The sequence below is a fragment of the Oncorhynchus mykiss genome, chromosome 12 (assembly GCF_057628025.1).
Source record: "Oncorhynchus mykiss isolate SJ-2025 chromosome 12, ASM5762802v1, whole genome shotgun sequence".
Taxonomy (NCBI): Eukaryota; Metazoa; Chordata; class Actinopteri; order Salmoniformes; family Salmonidae; genus Oncorhynchus; species Oncorhynchus mykiss.
Window position 1 is genome coordinate 81,972,189 of NC_143033.1, and position 21,321 is coordinate 81,993,509.

At 43.8% G+C, this 21,321-nt stretch overlaps 1 protein-coding gene and 1 long non-coding RNA gene across 7 annotated transcripts; both read right to left on the reverse strand.

The window, feature by feature from the left end:
• Positions 1 to 3,243: 3,243 nt before the first annotated feature.
• Positions 3,244 to 9,132, reverse strand: LOC110538515 (uncharacterized). 6 transcript variants are annotated; one of them, XR_002475765.3, is made up of 4 exons: positions 8,938 to 9,132; positions 6,726 to 7,267; positions 6,582 to 6,625; positions 3,244 to 4,447 (listed from the first exon to the last, which is right to left on the reverse strand). It is a non-coding gene; the product is annotated as an uncharacterized LOC110538515 (long non-coding RNA). The 6 variants fall into 6 exon arrangements; XR_016485351.1 differs by having other exon boundaries at positions 3,244 to 4,391; positions 7,159 to 7,267; positions 8,938 to 9,118; XR_016485349.1 differs by having other exon boundaries at positions 3,244 to 4,209; positions 7,159 to 7,267; positions 8,938 to 9,115.
• Positions 9,133 to 12,422: 3,290 nt separating this feature from the next.
• On the reverse strand, positions 12,423 to 19,528 carry cygb (cytoglobin). The gene is given in 3 exon segments (NM_001124390.1): positions 12,423 to 12,581; positions 12,669 to 12,900; positions 19,386 to 19,528. Coding segments are annotated over 3 exon segments (534 nt in total).
• Between the last annotated feature and the right edge of the window lie 1,793 nt (positions 19,529 to 21,321).

The window sequence follows — 21,321 nt, forward strand, 5'->3', positions numbered from 1 at the left end:
ACCGGTCGTATGATTGTAGTATTGATCTCCTTCCGGGAACCCCCCCCCCCGGGGTAGACTATACTCTCTGTCGGCTCCCGAACGTAAGGCTCTCGAAGATTATTTGTCTGTAGCTCTTGACGCCGGTACCATAGTCCCCTCCTCCTCTCCCGCCGGAGCGGGGTTTTTTTTTGTCAAGAAGAAGGACGGGTCTCTGCGCCCCTGCATAGATTATCGAGGGCTGAATGACATAACAGTGAAGAATCGTTATCCGCTTCCTCTTATGTCTTCAGCCTTCGAGATCCTGCAGGGAGCCAGGTTTTTCACTAAGTTGGACCTTCGTAACGCTTACCATCTCGTGCGCATCAGGGAGGGGGACGAGTGGAAGACGGCGTTTAACACTCCGTTAGGGCACTTTGAATACCGGGTTCTTCCTTTCGGCCTCGCTAACGCTCCAGCTGTCTTTCAGGCATTAGTCAATGATGTCCTGAGAGACATGCTGAACATCTTTGTTTTCGTTTACCTTGACGATATCCTGATTTTTTCACCGTCACTCCAGATTCATGTTCAGCACGTTCGACGTGTCCTCCAGCGCCTTTTAGAGAATTGTCTTTTTGTGAAGGCTGAGAAGTGCACTTTTCATGCCTCCTCCGTCACATTTCTCGGTTCTGTTATTTCCGCTGAAGGCATTAAGATGGATCCCGCTAAGGTCCAAGCTGTCATTGATTGGCCCGTCCCTAAGTCACGCGTCGAGCTGCAGCGCTTTCTCGGCTTCGCGAACTTCTATCGTCGTTTCATCCGTAATTTCGGTCAGGTGGCAGCTCCTCTCACAGCCCTTACTTCTGTCAAGACGTGCTTTAAGTGGTCCGTTTCCGCCCAGGGAGCTTTTGATCTCCTCAAGAATCGTTTTACATCCGCTCCTATCCTTGTTACACCTGACGTCTCTAGACAGTTCGTTGTCGAGGTTGACGCGTCAGAGGTGGGCGTGGGAGCCATCCTTTCTCAGCGCTCCCTCTCTGACGACAAGGTCCACCCATACGCGTATTTTTCTCATCGCCTGTCGCCGTCGGAACGTAACTATGATGTGGGTAACCGCGAACTGCTCACCATCCGGTTAGCCCTAGGCGAATGGCGACAGTGGTTGGAGGGGGCGACCGTTCCTTTTGTCGTTTGGACTGACCATAGGAACCTTGAGTACATCCGTTCTGCCAAACGACTTAATGCGCGTCAGGCGCGTTGGGCGCTGTTTTTCGCTCGTTTCGAGTTCGTGATTTCTTATCGTCCGGGCTCTAAGAACACCAAGCCTGATGCTTTGTCTCGTCTCTTCAGTTCTTCAGTAGCCTCCACTGACCCCGAGGGGATTCTCCCTGAGGGGCGTGTTGTCGGGTTGACTGTCTGGGGAATTGAGAGGCAGGTAAAACAAGCGCTCACTCACACTCCGTCGCCGCGCGCTTGTCCTAGGAACCTTCTTTTCGTTCCCGTTCCTACTCGTCTGGCCGTTCTTCAGTGGGCTCACTCTGCCAAGTTAGCCGGCCACCCTGGCGTTCGGGGTACGCTTGCTTCCATTCGCCAGCGTTTTTGGTGGCCCACCCGGGAGCATGACACGCGTCGTTTCGTGGCTGCTTGTTCGGTCTGCGCGCAGACTAAGTCCGGTAACTCTCCTCCTGCCGGCCGTCTCAGGCCGCTTCCTATTCCCTCTCGACCGTGGTCTCACATCGCCTTAGATTTTGTCACCGGACTGCCTTCGTCAGCGGGGAAGACTGTTATTCTTACGGTTGTCGATAGGTTCTCTAAGGCGGCTCATTTCATTCCCCTTGCTAAGCTTCCTTCTGCTAAAGAGACGGCACAAATCATCATCGAGAATGTTTTCAGAATTCATGGCCTTCCGTCAGACGTCGTTTCGGACAGAGGTCCGCAATTCACGTCTCAATTTTGGAGGGAGTTTTGCCGTTTGATTGGGGCTTCCGTCAGTCTCTCTTCCGGCTTTCACCCCCAGTCTAACGGTCAAGCAGAACGGGCCAATCAGACTATTGGTCGCATCTTACGCAGTCTTTCTTTTCGTAACCCTGCGTCTTGGTCAGAACAGCTCCCCTGGGCAGAATACGCCCACAACTCGCTTCCTTCGTCTGCGACCGGGCTATCTCCTTTTCAGAGTAGCCTGGGGTACCAGCCTCCGCTGTTCTCATCTCAGTTCGCCGAGTCCAGCGTCCCCTCCGCTCAGGCTTTTGTCCAACGTTGCGAGCGCACCTGGAAGAGGGTCAGGTCTGCACTTTGCCGTTATAGGACGCAGACTGTGAGGGCTGCTAATAAGCGTAGAACTAAGAGTCCTAGATATTGTCGCGGTCAGAGAGTTTGGCTCTCCACTCAGAACCTTCCCCTTAAGACGGCTTCTCGCAAGTTGACCCCGCGGTTCATTGGTCCGTTCCGTATTTCTCGGGTCATTAATCCTGTCGCAGTTCGACTTCTTCTTCCGCGATACCTTCGTCGCGTCCACCCGGTCTTCCATGTCTCCTGCGTCAAGCCCGTCCTTCGCGCCCCCGCTCGTCTTCCCCCCCCCCCCCATCCTTGTCGAGGGCGCACCCATCTACAGGGTCCGTAGAATTTTGGACATGCGCCCTCGGGGCCGTGGTCACCAGTACCTCGTAGATTGGGAGGGGTACGGTCCTGAGGAGAGGAGTTGGGTTCCCTCTCGGGACGTGCTGGACCGTGCGCTGATCGAGGATTTCCTCCGTTGCCGCCAGGTTTCCTCCTCGAGTGCGCCAGGAGGCGCTCGGTGAGTGGGGGGGTACTGTCATGTACTGTCATGTTGTGTCTTGTCTCTGTCCTTTCCCTTCACCCTGTCTCCCTCTGCTGGTCGTTGTTAGGTTACCTTTTCTCCCCCGCTTTCCCCCAGCTGTTCCTTGTCTCCTCTGACTACCCATTCACCCCGTTTCCCACCTGTTCCCTTTTTCCCTCTGATTAGGTCCCTATATCTCTCTCTGTTTCTGTTCCTGTCCTTGTCGGATTCTTGTTTGTTGTGTTTCATGCCTGAGCCAGACTATCGTCATGTTTGCTGTAACCTTGTCCTGTCCTGTCGGAATCTGCCGGTCTATCTGAGCCTACCTATGTTTGGTTATTAAAGAAGCTCTGTTTAAGTTAGTTCGCTTTTGGGTCCTCATTCACTCACCCTAACACATGCAGTACATACAATGCAACATTTGGGAGTAGGTATTCTACAACAAGGGAAAATTAAAACCAAGGCCATAAAAGTACGTACAAACTAAATACATTTTTCCAATCTCTTTATTTGATCAGGTGGGGAGAGCAAAGAACAGACATACTTTTTGCTTTAGAGAGAAGAAGCAGGTTGTAAGATGACATGTCAAAGGAAAGTCGATACTGTAACAAACCGTCCTACCAGTAACCACCATCATCACCAAGCTCTGACTCAAAGCAGACGTTTACTAAGGTGACACCTAGCTGCTTTTAAAAATGTAAAGTAAAGTTGGAGCTGTGTTTTGAACATAGGCAGACTAGTAACACACCTCTTTCTGACTGTTGCTCCTTCAATGGGACCAACGGGATGCTAAAGGTGTAGGGGAAGAGGTGATTCATTGCATGCTTTCTTTCATCACATAGCAATGCATTGTGACTGGAGAGGGTTGACATAGAGGTACAAAACAGAGGCCTCTCTCCATTGCTCTTTAGATTTAGTAGCCACGGCACACACATCTTCACTACAAGACATTTATGTTCTCTGACATTTGGTCAAATATTTATGGGTTCAAGCGATTCATTTGAAATATATTGCTTATCCAAAGCTCCTTGTTTCAGTCAAAAACAATATTTAAGTCACTTTAGGAATGTGAAAGATTACCAAAAACATCCTACCATTTAAAGTGCATAATTTTAAAGTTTTGCCTCTTCTTTAAAAGCCATTATAATTTACTCAATGGACACAAATCTGTACAGCCCTATTTGCTCAAAGACAAAAAATGACAATAAACAACAACTGTTTGTTGAGGCACAGAACACTTTCCAACAGTTTTACATTGACCATTGGCCCACTTTAAGCCTTAAGAAAACGTCCAACTGTACAAAACAAGAAACCCATAATAAACCAAGATGTTGTACTGTAGATTCAGCTCCACCAAGATGTTATTGGTTGAGGTTTCATTCCCAGAAATGGAATTCTCCTGCCTCAAGAAGGAGGAGGGATGCTTCCTGGGACTCCTCTAACTTTAGAGGGATCTGCAGGACAGATGGGGATTGAAGATGTGATAAAAAAAAAAATCTTGTTGTGCTGGCCTGCCCTGGCCTGTTATTAATTCCAGATGCTTTTCACATGGCAATGCACAGTCTCTGAACACTGGAGAGACAATGGCGCCAGCTGCATCAATTCTAGATGACTGAGATGGAGCTGCTGCTGTTGTCTGTAACATATCCATTTTGGGGTTTAGGTTATAGGATGTTTGCCTGTCAAACTAGACTGGAAAAATACCCAAAGCACAGGAGTTAACATGTTAGCAAGGAGCTTCACTCAGCAGTGGTATATTCAGAGGTGGAAAACTATTCAATTATCATACTTGAGTAAAAGTAAAGATACCTTCATTGAAATTGACTCAAGTAAAAGTGAGACACTCAGTAAAATACTGCTTGAGAGTAAAAGTCTAAAAGTATCTGGTTTTAAATGTACTTAAGTACAGTGGTGGAAAAAGTATACTTGTCATACTTGAGTAAAAGTAAAAATACATCAAATTCCTTATATTAAGCAAACCAGACGACACGATTTCCTTATTATTAGTATTATTTTTTGACAGCCAGAGGCACACTCCGCCACTCAGACATAATTTACAAATTAAGTACAGATACCCCAAAACTTTAAAGTATTTTTTACTTACTGTAAATACTTTACACCACTGGTTAAATTAGCCCTCATGAAAAAGTACTACTGAATTGTTACACAAAACCTATTCGTGCAGTAGTGACTATGTAGAGACTTGTAAGGATTGTGTAGATTATGCACGACTCAAGATACACAAGTAGAGTTTTGTAGTGTTCAGCATGAAAACAGTAGTTATTACAGTAGTAATCAGGTAGAGCTTTTTACTACATGTTGCAGGTTGTAAATATGTAGTCAAAATTCTACAGCTTTTCCACACAGGGTTTTCAATAGTAATCAGGTATAGTTTTTACTACTTGATGTTGGTAGGAAATAAGTAATTTCAAAACTATTGCCAGATTACACAGGCTTTTCGCAACCGCAGATGAAGGCAAAACAGGAAGTAGTTGGATGTTGTTGGCTAGCTACTGTTTTTGACAATTCCGAATGTAATCATCTTCCATCCTTCTCCATCCTGTCTTTCATAGCCTTTATGCTGGCACCATCTATAAGTTTAACTCTTGTTTATGTTTTCTGAATAGTTTCATGTTGTTGTTTAGCAGTTTAAATAACTTTTTACCACATCAAAAAGAATGCTAGCCAAAACAGTGTTGTGTTTAGCCTAGTTGTTTGCTAGCCCCATTGGAATGTAGCTATGTAGCCTCTCTTTTCGTCATGCTAGCTAATAAGTATGTGTGTTTGTATGCAAATGTTTTTCTGTGTTGTCTTATGATCTCTGACAGCAAATTATTGATAATGACTTATATTTTGTTGTCTCTGTTGCTTGTCTTTATTTTCTAAAAGATTACGTGGTGGAGAAACGTGGCTGCCACAAAAAAAGAGGATCTGAAGATAGTTAAAAACCTCTTAAGGATCGGACCCTTTTTTTCAATTTTCACCTTAAATGACATACCCAAAACTAACTGCCTGTAGTTCAGGCCCTGAAGCAAGGATATGCATATTCTTGAAAGGAAACACTTTGAAGTTTGTGGAAATGTGAAAGGAATATAGGAGAATGTAACACATTAGATCTGGTACCATCATCTTTGAAATGCAAGAGAAAGGCAATAATGTATTATTCCATCCCAGGTGCAATTTAGATTTTGGCAACTAGATGGCAGCAGTGTATGGGCAAAGTTTTAGACGAATCCAATGAACCATTGTATTTATGTAAACATTTTGGATCAAGACTGCCCAAATGTGCCTAAATTGTTTATTAATAAATAATAAAACTGTGCACTCTCCTCAAACAATAGTGTGGCACTATTTCACTGTAATAGCTACTGTAAACTGGACAGTGCAGTTAGATTAACAAGAATTTAAGATTTCTGACAATATCAGATATGTCTATGTCCTGGGAAATGTTCTTGTTACTTACAACCTCATGCTAATCGCATTAGCCTATGTTAGCTCAACTGTCCTGTGGACACCGATCCCGAAGAAGTTTAAGTAGCAGATACCCAAAAGCTCAGTAGTCATCAAGGAATAATTATATATTGACTTGAATAGGAAATATGTAGTGTTCACCAGTAGTGAAACGTCTCAATGGATCACTCATTACTACTTAAATTACTACATAAATCACTACTGGGTTACTACACATCTCAATAGCAATCAAGTAGTAAAACCAGTAGGTTTTGTGTAGATCTCAGGTAGTAGTAATGAGTAGTAATTCAGTAGTACTTTTCCATTTCTGGTGTTTAAGTTTGAGACATAGAATGCAGCCATTGAGAGAACTCACCCGATTTGTAGCCATTAAGGTGAAGACCTGTCTTCAGTTCGTGTCTGGAAGAAAAGAGAGAAAAGATGGTGCATTAAAGCTTACATGCGGGGGACATTAATCATTTAGGGAGATATCATGCTATGAATAAATGAATAAACTCACGTCTCTTCATTTGAAAAGACCCGCCTCAGATCTGAGAGCTTCTACGCACAGGTAGGGTGAAAGTTCCCACTAAAACAATAAAGCCTATTTCATTCATCCTGAGTCTTTTGTGTGTGCCTTTATTGACCCATATTTATGAGGCCCTGCACGACTCCATTGAACTGGTAGGCTTGGGGAGGTAATGCATTTATAATAACCTTCCACAGAGCTGATGGATTGTTGTTCTGCCACTAAATTATTTAGTGGGAGCAGCATAGTGGTGAGTACTTGAAAGCTAAATGTGGAACGGGCATACATCTTCTCACTTCATGCATCTCTACTTCTGCCACATGTTCCATTTTCCCTCCCTCTCTCTTCCTCTCCTCCTCTTGCATTCCTTTCCACATCTTGAAATATCAGACAGCATTCACTTCTGTAGGCTACTTTTATGTACCATGTAGACTGTAGACTAGAGCTACATCTGCTGTGAGGGTTGTTATTTCTTAGGGTCGACTCCATTGCTCTTCATGTAGGGCACCTCATTGGCATCATCAACATTGTGCCTGAAATGGGAGATGATGTTAGCACATATTGAAGCTTCATTATAATTCTTGACTTGCCAGTAAGACTGATACAATTTGTTAATATATAGTCACTCTGTCTGAGACATTCAAATTAGTATAATACTGTATGTTATGTTTGGTATGGTTACATAATACAGCAGGTTACTGAAGGCAAAAAAATGAAAGGCTGTATAATGCGAACGTCTAGCAACTCAAAGGTTGCGTGTTTGAATCTCATCATGGACAATTTTAGCATTTTAGCTAATTTGCAACTACTTACTACTTTTTAGCTACTTTGCAACTACTTAGCATATTAGCTAACCTCAACCATAATCCTTTAACCCAACTCCTAACCCCAAGATTAACCCTAACCTTAACCCTAACAGTAACCATAACCTGATCCCTAACCTTAACCCCTAACCTTAACCCCTAGCCTAGCTAACATTAGGTTAGCCACCTAGCTAACATTAGGTTAGCCACCTAGCTAACATTAGCCACAACAAATTGGAATTCGTAACAAATCCAGTGTTGTTAAAGTTAGCATATATTGCAGCTTCATTACAATCCTTGACTTGTCAGTAAGACTGATACAACTATGAATCCTAATCTGATATAATCAGATAATGAATATGTGTCCATGCTTTTGAGCTTGATATGTTGCTGCAGCCACATGACATTATTTGCCGTTGCCATGTGAGTGGTCATGCAGAGCCAAGGGGGCTGAGAGTCAACTAGCAGCCCTCTGCTCAAGAGCTCAGATGCATTTTTCTTTATTCATCCTTACATTAGATACAATTTTGTTAATATATAGTCACTCTGTCCGGGACACTCAAATTAGTATGATATGTTGCGTTTTGTGTGGTTACATAAGACAGAAGATTATTTAAGGAGGGAGGTATAACATGAATGTCTACCAACCCAAAGGTTGCGTGTTCGAATTTCATCATGGACAACTTTAGCATTTTAGGTAATTAACAACTTTGCAACTACTTAGCACCACAAATTAATACATACCATACCAAACGTGCATATCATTCTAATGTGAGTGTCAAAGATTTTTGTTTACTATGTTACGCCTACCCCTGAGTCCAGGTTGCAGCCGCAGCGCTAACCTGGAAACTTTCCACTTGATGTTAGATCAAGATTGTGTATTATTTGAGGAAGACAAGCTATGACTTTCAGGATAGTTTCAGTGATATAGCATAATTTATCTAGCATTTAGATGATTGCCCCTTAGAGTAATCACATTTTGATCAATGTTTGATTTCATGTTTGATTGGTAATTAGATATCTGTTCAAATAATTAACATTCAGTGCTATTGAGACATTTGCTGTAATGTTCTATGAAGGGCATGAGAACACTTACAAACAGTACACTAATCCCATGAGAGAATTCCATGGCAGTATCAAAATACACTACCGTTAACAGTTCTGATGCACTGTGTGACATAACACCGTGACATAAGAGGTAAGTACAAAGCAACCAAAAACTATAAAAAATAAAATATCGAACCAACCAAGATACATTTCACAAAATCTGTCAACCTTACCTGTACATGTGACCAGATACATGTGGCTCTGTGTATTATCAACTAGGTTTTCCCTCAAGAAGTGAACGTGACCAGAGCAAGAGGCAGAGGATGAGAAAGAGTAAAAACAAGAGTACTTACGGTTCGACTCGGTTTGAGAACTTTCTGTATAGGATGACAGCAATAGTGGTGAGGACCATTGTAGTGGTGCACATGGTCCTATCACATGTATCCCGTTTTGGGACTGCAGCTGGGTTAGAACACTGGGACTATTCCTCCCATTGAGGGAGAGTAGAATGATTCCTGTGGCTCTCAAGCTAGTGGCAAGATTAGCCTGTTGGATTAGCTCAGATCAGGGGAAGGCCCTGTTGCAGGGGCAGGAGGTGAACAGAAAGTAGTGTTTGTGGTCTGAGCTCAACCTTTTAATCCTCCATCGCCACTAGTATAGCTTTACAGGGGCACTATGTGCTGTGGCCATTCATGTGGTGTGGGTTGAACTAGCGCTGCAGGGCTGTCATGGACCCTGATTTTGCTGTAGTAGCATACTCTCATGCTTAACGTCATAATGAGTGTTTTGTCTTTATTGTGTAATGTCTCAGGGCTTTGACAGAGTAGATTGTGTAGCTTATATTAAACAAAGAATGCATACACTTGTAGGCTACTAGAATTATTGAGTTTACTTGAACTTGATCTTGTGTAAAATAATTTATGTAATGAAAACCTAGATTAAGCTTCCATTTTGGGGACAAAGCGTAGCTGTCTTAATGTTTGTGTGTGTTCATGTTCATGTCATTGTTTTCAGTATCAGATTCAGCATATACAGTGCCTTGCGAAAGTATTCGGCCCCCTTGAACTTTGCAACCTTTTGCCACATTTCAGGCTTCAAACATAAAGATATAAAACTGTATTTTTTTGTGAAGAATCAACAACAAGTGGGACACACTCATGAAGTGGAACGACATTTATTGGATATTTCAAACTTTTTAACAAATCAAAAACTGAAAAATTGGGCGTGTAAAATTATTCAGCCCCCTTAAGTTAATACTTTGTAGCGCCACCTTTTGCTGCGATTACAGCTGTAAGTCGCTTGGGGTATGTCTCTATCAGTTTTGCACATCGAGAGACTGACATTTTTTCCCATTCCTCCTTGCAAAACAGCTCGAGCTCAGTGAGGTTGGATGGAAAGCATTTGTGAACAGCAGTTTTCAGTTCTTTCCACAGATTCTCGATTGGATTCAGGTCTGGACTTTGACTTGGCCATTCTAACACCTGGACATGTTTATTTTTGAACCATTCCATTGTAGATTTTGCGTTATGTTTTGGATCATTGTCTTGTTGGAAGACAAATCTCCGTCCCAGTCTCAGGTCTTTTGCAGACTCCATCAGGTTCTCTTCCAGAATGGTCCTGTATTTGGCTCCATCCATCTTCCCATCAATTTTAACCATCTTCCCTGTCCCTGCTGAAGAAAAGCAGGCCCAAACCATGATGCTGCCACCACCATGTTTGACAGTGGGGATGGTGTGTTCAGCTGTGTTGCTTTTACGCCAAACATAACGTTTTGCATTGTTGCCAAAAAGTTCAATTTTGGTTTCATCTGACCAGAGCACCTTCTTCCACATGTTTGGTGTGTCTCCCAGGTGGCTTGTGGCAATCTTTTATCTTTTATGGATATCTTTAAGAAATGGCTTTCTTCTTGCCACTCTTCCATAAAGGCCAGATTTGTGCAATATACGACTGATTGTTGTCCTATGGACAGAGTCTCCCACCTCAGCTGTAGATCTCTGCAGTTCATCCAGAGTGATCATGGGCCTCTTGGCTGCATCTCTGATCAGTCTTCTCCTTGTATGAGCTGAAAGTTTAGAGGGACGGCCAGGTCTTGGTAGATTTGCAGTGGTCTGATACTCCTTCCATTTCAATATTATCGCTTGCACAGTGCTCCTTGGGATGTTTAAAGCTTGGGAAATCTTTTTGTATCCAAATCCGGCTTTAAACTTCTTCACAACAGTATCTCGGACCTGCCTGGTGTGTTCCTTGTTCTTCATGATGCTCTCTGCGCTTTTAACGGACCTCTGAGACTATCACAGTGCAGGTGCATTTATACGGAGACTTGATTACACACAGGTGGATTGTATTTATCATCATTAGTCATTTTGGTCAACATTGGATCATTCAGAGATCCTCACTGAACTTCTGGAGAGCGTTTGCTGCACTGAAAGTAAAGGGGCTGAATAATTTTGCACGCCCAATTTTTCAGTTTTTGATTTGTTAAGAAAGTTTGAAATATCCAATAAATGTCGTTCCACTTCATGATTGTGTCCCACTTGTTGTTGATTCTTCACAAAAAAATACAGTTTTATATCTTTATGTTTGAAGCCTGAAATGTGGCAAAAGGTCGCAAAGTTCAAGGGGGCCGAATACTTTCGCAAGGCACTGTATGTAAATAACATATCGCTACCTTCATAGAAGTCATGGAGTAATCCAGACTCATTATACTAATGTATTGTTACTGCACCTTCTATTGTGTAATGATATCTATATACAGTAGGTTGGTATGGGGGAGCACATACGGTGGTACACAAGTCTTTATTGATGCTGGCGTGAAAGTCCACATGTGCACTTGTGTTCCCACAACAATCATTGATGTGCAGGGAGAGGTGGTAGGATTCAGAACCGAGCAACACTGAGTGTCTCGTGACATGGGAGGTATAAATACCTTTAGGCCTCCTGCTAATCCACCTATCGTTAGGACTGCTGACTCACAGGGACTAGGCCATAGCAGGAGGAAAGAGAGTGCTAATACCTCACAGTGAAAAACAAGGGATTAAGAATAATATGCTTGTCATGATTTCCATTATAGATATCATTGTTTTGGTTTATTATGTTATTATGCAGATACAGGGATTGATTAAAAAAATCATTTACATTGCTTAAATGTGGACACCACACCTCACAAGTTATTTCTCATTTTGTGAGACAGTGAGGTGGATCTGATTCTGAAGGGTGACGGATTCTGAAATACAATATACTGCGCAGGAAACACCAACAAAGCATCACATGAAATGAACAAAGATCTTGATGTCAGTGTCAGAAATAAAGAAAGGCACAAAGCAGGTTAACAACTGAGTGATTAGCAGAAGACATTCTCTCCCCTGTATATCTGTTTTTGGTGTAAAGATAAAAATGTGTATGAGAGTGTACGTTTAGACTGTCTCTATGACATAATACAGTTCTTATGTCTGCCAATCCTCAATCTTCAACATAATCTCATGGCAATGTAGCTGAAGAGACATCCAAGTCTGTGTAGGGCTTATTCTCTACCTCAAACATAAATGCATACACACATATGTCCATTCACACACATTCCAACCAAAGTCAGCACAAACCACCACCCCATCGTTCATAAGAGAGTCCATCAGAAGAACACACCCCACAGTGGGGCATGGGAAAGATACAGGGATGGAGCCATGATGATACATAGGAAGATTCTATGAGCTCTGGAAAGATACATTTCTTCCCTTGAATGGTCAGAAGTAGATCGTCCTCCTCCTAAGCCAAGGCCCAGTAGTAGTCAGTCTCCGGGAGTCCACAGTAGTCACTGACTGCAACTTTGACCCAGACAGATGGTTCACACAGCAGAGCTGGAGGCCCAGCCCACCTCCTCATACACGCCTTTCACGTGCCAGTAGATGGCATCCAGCAGTTTGGTCCACGCCACTGCCACCTCTGGAGTGATGTAATCAGGAAAGTCTGCAACCAGCACCTCCAGAATCACCCCACACAGGATCTGAGAAAGAGAGAGAGGGAATACATTTGCTTTGGTGTGCCTGTGGGTAATGGTTATGTGTAAACATGTTGCCTGGTTCTTCCTCACCTTGAAGTAGACAGGCTCCACATTGTGTCTGAGTGCATGGGCCTTGCCCACCAGCTTCAGAACAGACACCATCTTGTCCCCGTCATGGAGGTTCTCCACCAGGGTGTTGATGGCGTTCATCACCCTGCGTGAGTGCTTCCTGAGCTGGGCACTCCTCTCCAGTTCCCCAGGGTCCTCCACCTGTTGGAACTGGCTAAAGTACTGCTTGGAGGAGGGGAAGTTCACAAAGAGCCTGTAGAAGAAAGGAGGTGCATTACTTGGCCCAGTGAGATATTATAAGTAAACATAGTTGGAGCGTATTGACACAGCTGCAGGGCATGTTTTCCCTTTTAATGTTTAACCACTGTCCAGGTTCTGTACAGGTTATGCTTCATTTACTCAACCATGGCCTGAGCACAAGCATGTGCTATACAAATACATGATAACAGTGTTTGTAAAAACACACATTTCTTCTAGCTGATAAGGCAGAAGAAATGTTTGTCAGTTAACAAAAAACCTGAGTTAGAGGGCCTTCCTCTGACTCCGCCTGGTGTAGAGGTCCTGGATTGCAGGCAGCTTAGCCCCAGTGATGTAGTGGGCCGTACGCACTACCCTATATAGTGCCTCGTGGTCAGAGGCCGAACAATTGCTGTACCAGGCAATTGATGTTGCAGCTGTAGAACCTTTTGAGGATCTCAGGACCCATGCCAAATCTTTTTAGTTTCCTGAGGGGGAATAGGCTTTGCCGTGCCCTCCTCCCGACTGTCTTGGTGTGTTTGGTCCATTCTAGTTTGTTGTTGATGTGGACACCAAGGAATTTGATGCTCTCAACCTGCTCCACTACTACAGCCCCGTCGATGAGAATGGGGGCGTGCTCGGTCCTCCTTTTCCTGTAGTCCACAATCATCTCCTTAGTCTTAGTTACATTGAGGGATAGGTTGTTATTCTGGCACCACCCGGCCAGGTCTCTGACCTCCTCCCTATAGGCTGTCTCGTCATTGTCGGTGATCAGGCCTACCACTGTTGTGTCGTCTGCAAACTTAATGATGGTGTTGGAGTCGTGCCTGGCCATGCAGTTGTGGGTGAACAGGGAGTAGAGGAGGGGACTGAGCACGCACCCCTGTGGAGCTCCAGTGTTGCGGACCTGTGTGGCCGATGTGTTGCTACCTACCCTCACCACCTGGGGGCGGCCCTTCAGGAAGTCAAGGATTCAGTTGCAGACGGAGATGTTTAGTCCCAGGATCCTTAGCTTAGTGATGAGCTTTGAGGGTACTATGGTGTTGAACGCTGAGCTGTAGTCAATTAATAGCATTCTCACATAAGTGTTCATTTGTCCAGGTGGGAAAGGGCAGTGTGGAGTGCAATAGAGATTGCAACATCTGTGGATCTGTTTAGGCGGTATGCAAATTGGAGTGGGTCTAGGGTTTCTGGGATAATGATGTTGATGTGAGCCAACCTTTCAAAGTACTCCATGGCTACGGACGTGAGTGCTATGGGTCTGTAGTCATTTAGGCAGGTTACCTTTGTGTTCTTGGGCACAGGGTCTGTGGTGGTCTGCTTGAAACATGTTGTTATTACAGACTCAATCAGGGACATGTTGAAAATGTCAGTGAAGACACCTGCCAGTTGGTCAGCACATGCCCGGAGCACACGTCCTGGTAATCCATCTGGCCCCGCAGCCTTGTGTATGTTGACCTGTTTAAACCTCTTACTCACATCTGCTACGGAGAGCGTGATCACACAATCGTCCGGTACAGCTGCATGCCTCAGTGTTGCTTGCCTCGAAGCGAGCATATAAGTGATTTAGCTCATCTTGTAGTCTCGTGTCACTGTGCAGCTCACGGCTGTGCTTCGTTTTGTAGTCTGTAATAGTTTGCAAGCCCTGCCACATAAGACGAGCGTCGGAGCCGGTGTAGAACGATTCAATCTTAGCCCTGTTGTCATGACTCCTACCGAAGGTGGCTACCCTTCCTGTTCGGGTGGCGCTCGGCGGTTTTTGTGCATTAAACGATATAGCACTACCCTGAACTCTCTGCTTCCTGCGCCTGACTTCTCACCCACTACACCCCGGGCGTTACACCTGTATTGACGCTTTTCCTGTTTGATGGCTCGTCGCAGGGCATTGCAGGATTTCTTGTAAGCTTCCGGGTTAGAATCCCGCACCTTGAAAGCGGCAGCTCTACCCTTTAGCTCAGTGCGAATGTTGCCTGTTATCCATGGCTTTTGGTTGGGGTATGTACGTACAGTCACTGTGGGGACGACATCCTAGATGCACTTATTGATAAAGCCAGTGACTGATGTGGTGTACTCCTCAATGCCATCGGAAGAATCCCGGAACATGTTCCAGTCTGTGATAGCAAAATAATCCTGTAGTTTAGCATCTGCTTCACCAGACCACTTTTTTTATAGACCTAGTCACTGGTGCTTCCTGCTTTAATTTTTGCTTGTAAGCAGGAATCAGGAGGATAGAATTGTGGTCTATGTACATCCTGTCATTTCGGTGGCTACTGCTATGTTTTCCTGAGTCTTGGAGACATGTTGGTCCAGGTGATTTATTTATTTGGAAAAAAGATGCACTGGGGCGATATACGGTATAACGATTCCACTTGTTTCCAATGTGGTCCCTGATGTCTGGTCTCAGTGGCTGACAGTGAATGTATACAAACTGCACAGCTCTCCCCTAAAACTCACAAAGCTAGTGTTTCATCATCTCCATGTCTGGTCATAGGATTAGCAGACCAACAGTGAAGTGCGCTAATGAAATTGAGATGGTTAGTTGGTTGCTTGTGTAATTACACACTGAAATAAACGGTCAGAATGGCTGTGTGTACTCAGGCAGCAGTGACTTCATCTGCTGCTTCCCTCTCACTGTGTTACTGTCGGGGTTGGAGACAATTAGCTCTACATCACAGGGATATACCATATGGTTGGTTTGGCCGGATGCACCTACACCCACACTCATGTTCAACATTGTTGTGCTACAGTATTTATGTATTCCTGTCAGCTCTTGTAAACACCCAAACAATGTATTAGGATAAGACATATATATATATATATATATACCTTACGTACCACACATCTAATTCTCTACCATATAAAAACAGAATAACTCCAATGATGAAATAGGTTATCTTTGTGGAAAAAACGAACACATTGTGAAAGAGAATAGTATTGAGCAATAAACTACAGCCTACGGTGACCAGGACAGATACAATACAGCTGTCTGTGTGTATATTTTCCAGATGTCCCATACCTCTATCCTTTTGAAACCCATAACAGAAAATGGAAGCTTTATGGGGAAGCCATTGTGTTTTGATGAAAGCACATGGCTTCCACTACCTTCACCTGTGAAATCAAGTATTGGGAGAAAGCAGACAAGGAAGACAGAGGAGGGGGTGTCTCATTTTCTTCTGCTTAAAATGGAGGGTCTATGCAATGACTTTCAATTGTAAAGCCAGATCCTCTGTTTCACTCATAAATAGTGAAGACAGTGGTGTTTAATCTCTCCCTTGATCTATGGTGGCTGCATATAAATAGCCTCATTTGTGTTTTATAATCATCAGCCTGTTAATCCTACTCTGGGATAGGGCTCATTTCTGAGATAGTTGACCGGCTGTTCTAAATGTGACATACTTGCCCTGAGTGGAAATTGTATAGGTATTTGATAAATGCAAATGCAACTACATATTTATACCCTGGAATGTGTTACAATGAGATGCATCCCTGACACTTTCAGAGAGCTATGGGTATTTCACATGGGATATTTTAGTTATTTAGATAGAACAGTTGAGGTTTGAGGTTTAACATTATACTTGAACATGCCTTCAAATCTCCAAAGATGCCAAAGATTCAAAGACCCCTTGACAGCTAAAGTTTGCTCCTTGTAAGTGTTCCATGTCACCATGTAATACTACAGGCATTTGGAATGCCCCAGAGCAATTTGAGGCTTAAGATATTTAAGTACAGGTATTAAAGTATTGCATCAAATGAAAGCATTGCAATTTATGACCAAGATGATGTCCTTTTAACTATTTAACTAACTATTTAGCAGATTTATGGCTTGGGGTGGAAGCTGTTCAGCGTCCTGCTGGTTCCAGAATATGTGCATTGGTACCGCTTGTCGTGCGGCAGCAGAGAGAACAGTTTATGACTTCGGTGGCTGGAGTCTTAGACAATTTTTATGGACTTCCTTTGACACAGCCTAGTATAGAGGTACTTGATGGCTGGGAGCTCAGCACCAGTGATGTACTTGGCTGTCCACACTACCCTCTGTAGTGCCTTGTGGTCGGATGCCAAGTAGTTGCCATACCAAGTGGTGTGCAGCCAGTCAAGATGCTCTCAATAGTGTGACTTCTGCAAACTTAATGATGGTGTTGGAGTCGTGCACGGCCACGCAGTCATGGGTGAACAAGGAGTACAGGAGGGGACTAAGCACGCAACCCTGAGGGTCCCTGTGTTGAGAGTCAGTGTGGCGGATGTGTTGTTGCCTGCCCTCACCACCTGGGGATGTCCCAGCAGGAAGTCAAGGATCCAGTTGCAAAGGTAGGTGTTCAGTCCCAGGGTCCTTAGCTTAGTGATGAGCTTGGAGGGCACTATGGTATTGAACGCTGAGCTATAGTAAATGAACAGCATTCTAACATAAGTGTTCCTTTTTTCCAAGTGGGAAAGGGCAATAGAGGTTGCGTCATCTGTGGATCTGTTGGGGAGGTATGCGAATTTGAGTCGGTCCAGGGTGTCTGGGATGATGGTGTGGATGTGAGCCATGACCAGCCTTTCAATGCATTTCAGGGCTACAGATGTGAGTGCTAGTCATTTACACAGGTTACCTTGGCATTCTTGTGCACAGGGACTATGGTGGTCTGCTTGAAACATGTAGGTATTACAGACTGTTTCAGGGAGAGGTTCAAAATGTCAGTGAAGACACTTGCCAGCTGGTCAGCGCTTGCGCTGAGTACACGTCCTGGTAATCCGTCATGTGACCTTGTGAATGTTAACCTGTTTAAAGTTTTTACTCACATCGGCTATGGAGAGAGTGATCGCACAGTCATCTGGAACAGCTGGTGCTCTCAGGCATGGTTCAGTGTTGCTTGCCTTGAAGTGAGCACTGAAGGGATTTAGCTCGTCTGGTGGGCTTGCGTCACTGGGTTGCTCGTGGCTGGGTTTCCCTTTGTAATCCGTGATAGTTTGCAAACCCTGCCACCTCCGACGAGCAACAGAGCCGGTGTAGTAGGATTCTTAGTCCTGTAAGCGGTAGCTATAGCCTTTAGCTCAGTGCGGATATTGCCTGTAATCCAGAGACTGATGTGATAAACTCATCAATGTCATCAGATGAGTCCTGGAACATATTCCAGTCTGTGCCAGTGAAACAGTTCTGTAGCTTTTAATTTTTTTAAAATTCTAATAAAGATCTGCTGGTAGAAATGAGGTAAGACGGATTTCAGTTTTCCTGTATCAAAATAACCAGCCACTAGGAGCCTCTGGATGTGCATTTTCTAGTTTTCTTATGGTCCTATACAGCTCATTGAGTGAGGTCTTAGTCCCAGCATCAGTTTGTGGTGGTAAATAGAAGTCTGCGAAAAACATCAATTGAAAACTCTCTTGGTACGTAGTTATTGACTCGTGAGGGGCAATGCTGTCTCATGGTGCAAAAATCACCACTACAAAGACCTTGCTCATCACAAATGGTCACAGAGGTTAGCTACTGCTTGTCTGCTGTAATATATATACAGTAAGTCATGGACGGTAGTATACCCAAAGCTATCTGCCTTTTAATGGTTTGATACAGTATAATGACCTCCTGTCCACTATGTAATGATGAATGGAGGGAGTGTCCCTGATCACTGATCTTCACAGGGCTCAATGAGGGATTAGACAGAGACGTCCCTGTGAGGGTTCAGTGAGTCAGGTCAGAAATCCCTGGTCTGCAGATATGTGAAACATGATCTGCCCTCAGAGAGGGAGCACCTGCAGAGCCAAATATGTCAGATTGGAATAAGCAGCAAGATGGATTGAGCTGCACCCTTTCCCCTCTGATTCTGCCAACTGATAGGAAGGGAGACAATTTGAGATGCAATAGCTCAGATATGAGTGATGGCGCTCTCTCTAACAGACTGAGAGCATGCAAGTCAAGTCAATCGTCATGTTACAATCTTCACACGTTGTTAAAATTACTTTCAGTTCCCTTCATTTATAGTGGGGATCATGCAAGGGTCACGGAGAGATTGTAATCTAGGTTGCAAGAACATTGTTATTTATTACACTCAACTATTGCAACACAAATTGGTAAAACAACCAGTGAGCAAGATAAGGAGCCATGTGCAATTTCCATGTTGGCAATGTAATAATTAAGGAGAAGCAAACTTTAGACTGGTTCTAAAATCAGCCTTGGTTGAGGCCCTGAACATCCCTATGATAACAAGATCCTGCTGAGAGTTTTGCTCCCTGTGGTGGCAGAAGCTGTTGCCACTGGTCAGGGGACTGCAATCACCAGCTCTCTGTGTGTGTGTGTGTGTGTGTGTGTGTGTGTGTGTGTTTGTTATATTGTTCAGCAATGTGTGCTGTGTGTGCTGTGTTGAAACAGCCAGCATTCAGTAAGTTACAGCTCTTCTGTCATCAGCCCTCCATAACTCCCCAAATGGAAATGGGTGCACCTAGGCAAGTTTTTCAGTGTCTCTAGACTGACAATTTCAAGATGTTATAGGCAAGAAACAAGGGAAAGAGAGTATAGGTAAAGTTTACCTGATGAGAATGGCCACCCCAACATCATCACAGTTCTGGTAGACTTTGGCCCAGGTGTCCTTGATCATCTCTCTCTCTGAGTCACAGAGCGGATCTAGGCGCTCCAGGCGATCTGCCGTTACCTCTCCCTGCTGCCTCTCCATCCAGGAGTCCTATAATGCTGCAGGAGTGGTGTGTTGTAGACAGGTGATAAGAGTCCCCAAGAACACAACCCAGTTCCCTTTGTTTACACAGTCTCTCTGTTCAAACAATCCCCTTTTTTTTATTACCCTTCTCTTGCTGAGAGACCCTCTCACAACCTTTTCTGAGTGAGTGAATGAGGAACACACTAAAAAGCGAGAGGAAGAGAGCACACACAGAGTGAGGAGGAGCCACACACCTCTCCCCCCTCTCTCTCTTTCTCTCCCCTCTCCCACCCCACCCAAATTGGTACTTGCCTATTTTCTATTTTTGTGTGTTCATCAAATCAAATTGTATTGGTCACATACACATGTTCAGCAGATGTTATTGTGGGTGTAGTGAAATGCTTCATGTTTGTGTGTGAGTGTGTGTGTGTGTGTGTGTGTGTGTGTGTTTGGGAGGGGATATTGAGAGGAAAAGCATTAAGATTTTTAGGGCATTGTGAAAATGATCTGCATTAAACAAAATGTTCTGTTTGCTCTCATATGAGCACAGATAAAGGGCATTGCTCAAAAGATGAAGGTATGCTAGAATGGAGCAGTCTTTTGTTGGTTTAGTTTTCCTCTATATAAAGGAAAGATCATATCAGTAACTATAATTGTATTTCTGTTGTCCACAGGTACACTCCCTGAAGTATCAAGTTGCACATTTACAAACCTCGACAATTCATGGCTTGTTTACTGTTAGCAGTGTTATTTCCAGACATGTCTTGTTATGAATTAAGTTTGATCCTCCTTTTTCTTTTGAGATTGTGCTTTGACATTGGTGTAGAAGTTACCTTATTATCTCACAATCTCCTTCTTTCCGTCCTTGTGGTTTGGTAATAATAGATACAGTAACAACAGAGGGGGTTGGGGACCTAATCAACAAGAGACTTGTGGATTGGATGTGTAAGCAGAAAGTAGGTTACATGGGAGTCAAAAAATCACTATCGTATAAGGGTTACAAGCTTGAGCTGATACATGTTCAACACCTTGCTTTGTGAGGTCCAATTCCTGTAAGAGTTATTCTAAACTTCTCCATCAAGGAAATCTATGTAAAACATGAAAGATGTCCATAGAGAGGACAGTTTTTCATTTGTACTTTCTCATATAAGAGGGATCGATGTTTTGCAAGATATAAACTTAAAGGAATTTGTCATCTCAATAAAGTAGTGTGAACTTGAACACATACCCAAGGATTAAGGGAGGGTTTGCTCGGTGTGGACGTTGTCTTGTCAATTAAAAATATATGGGGAATAGGTTAGTCAAGCGGTGAGCAGTGCAAGCTGAAGCATGTGCCACTGTGACTCTGTACTTGATATTGTGAATTTGGTACACTGGACTGCTTTCCACATGATGTTAATGATCTTCCAGGATCTTCAGTAGGCATTAGCTTACACTCACAAGACACGGCTTGCAAAGTGTTTCACATAAAAAATATCTTTGCTACAGCACTTATCTTTCTCCTTATGTCCTGGCATATTAGTGTGTAGCCCAAACTGTTTGGACGCTACAGACAGAAGTTGGCAGATCGCCCAAAATGTTTGAGAACACCATCGTGTTCATGAGAGTCTCATCTTCTCATAGAGGGGTTATAATTGTTTTCAAGGCCAAACCGTTTGGAATCTATATACGATTTTGTGAGAATAGTCTGACAAACACCGCTCTAGCTTGGTCACCTTTTACTGCAGATGCGGAAGTGCGACATAGGCAAATGCAGTGGATTGAGACACATCCAATGAAAAATAAACAGATCTCTAGCTGACATCAACCTT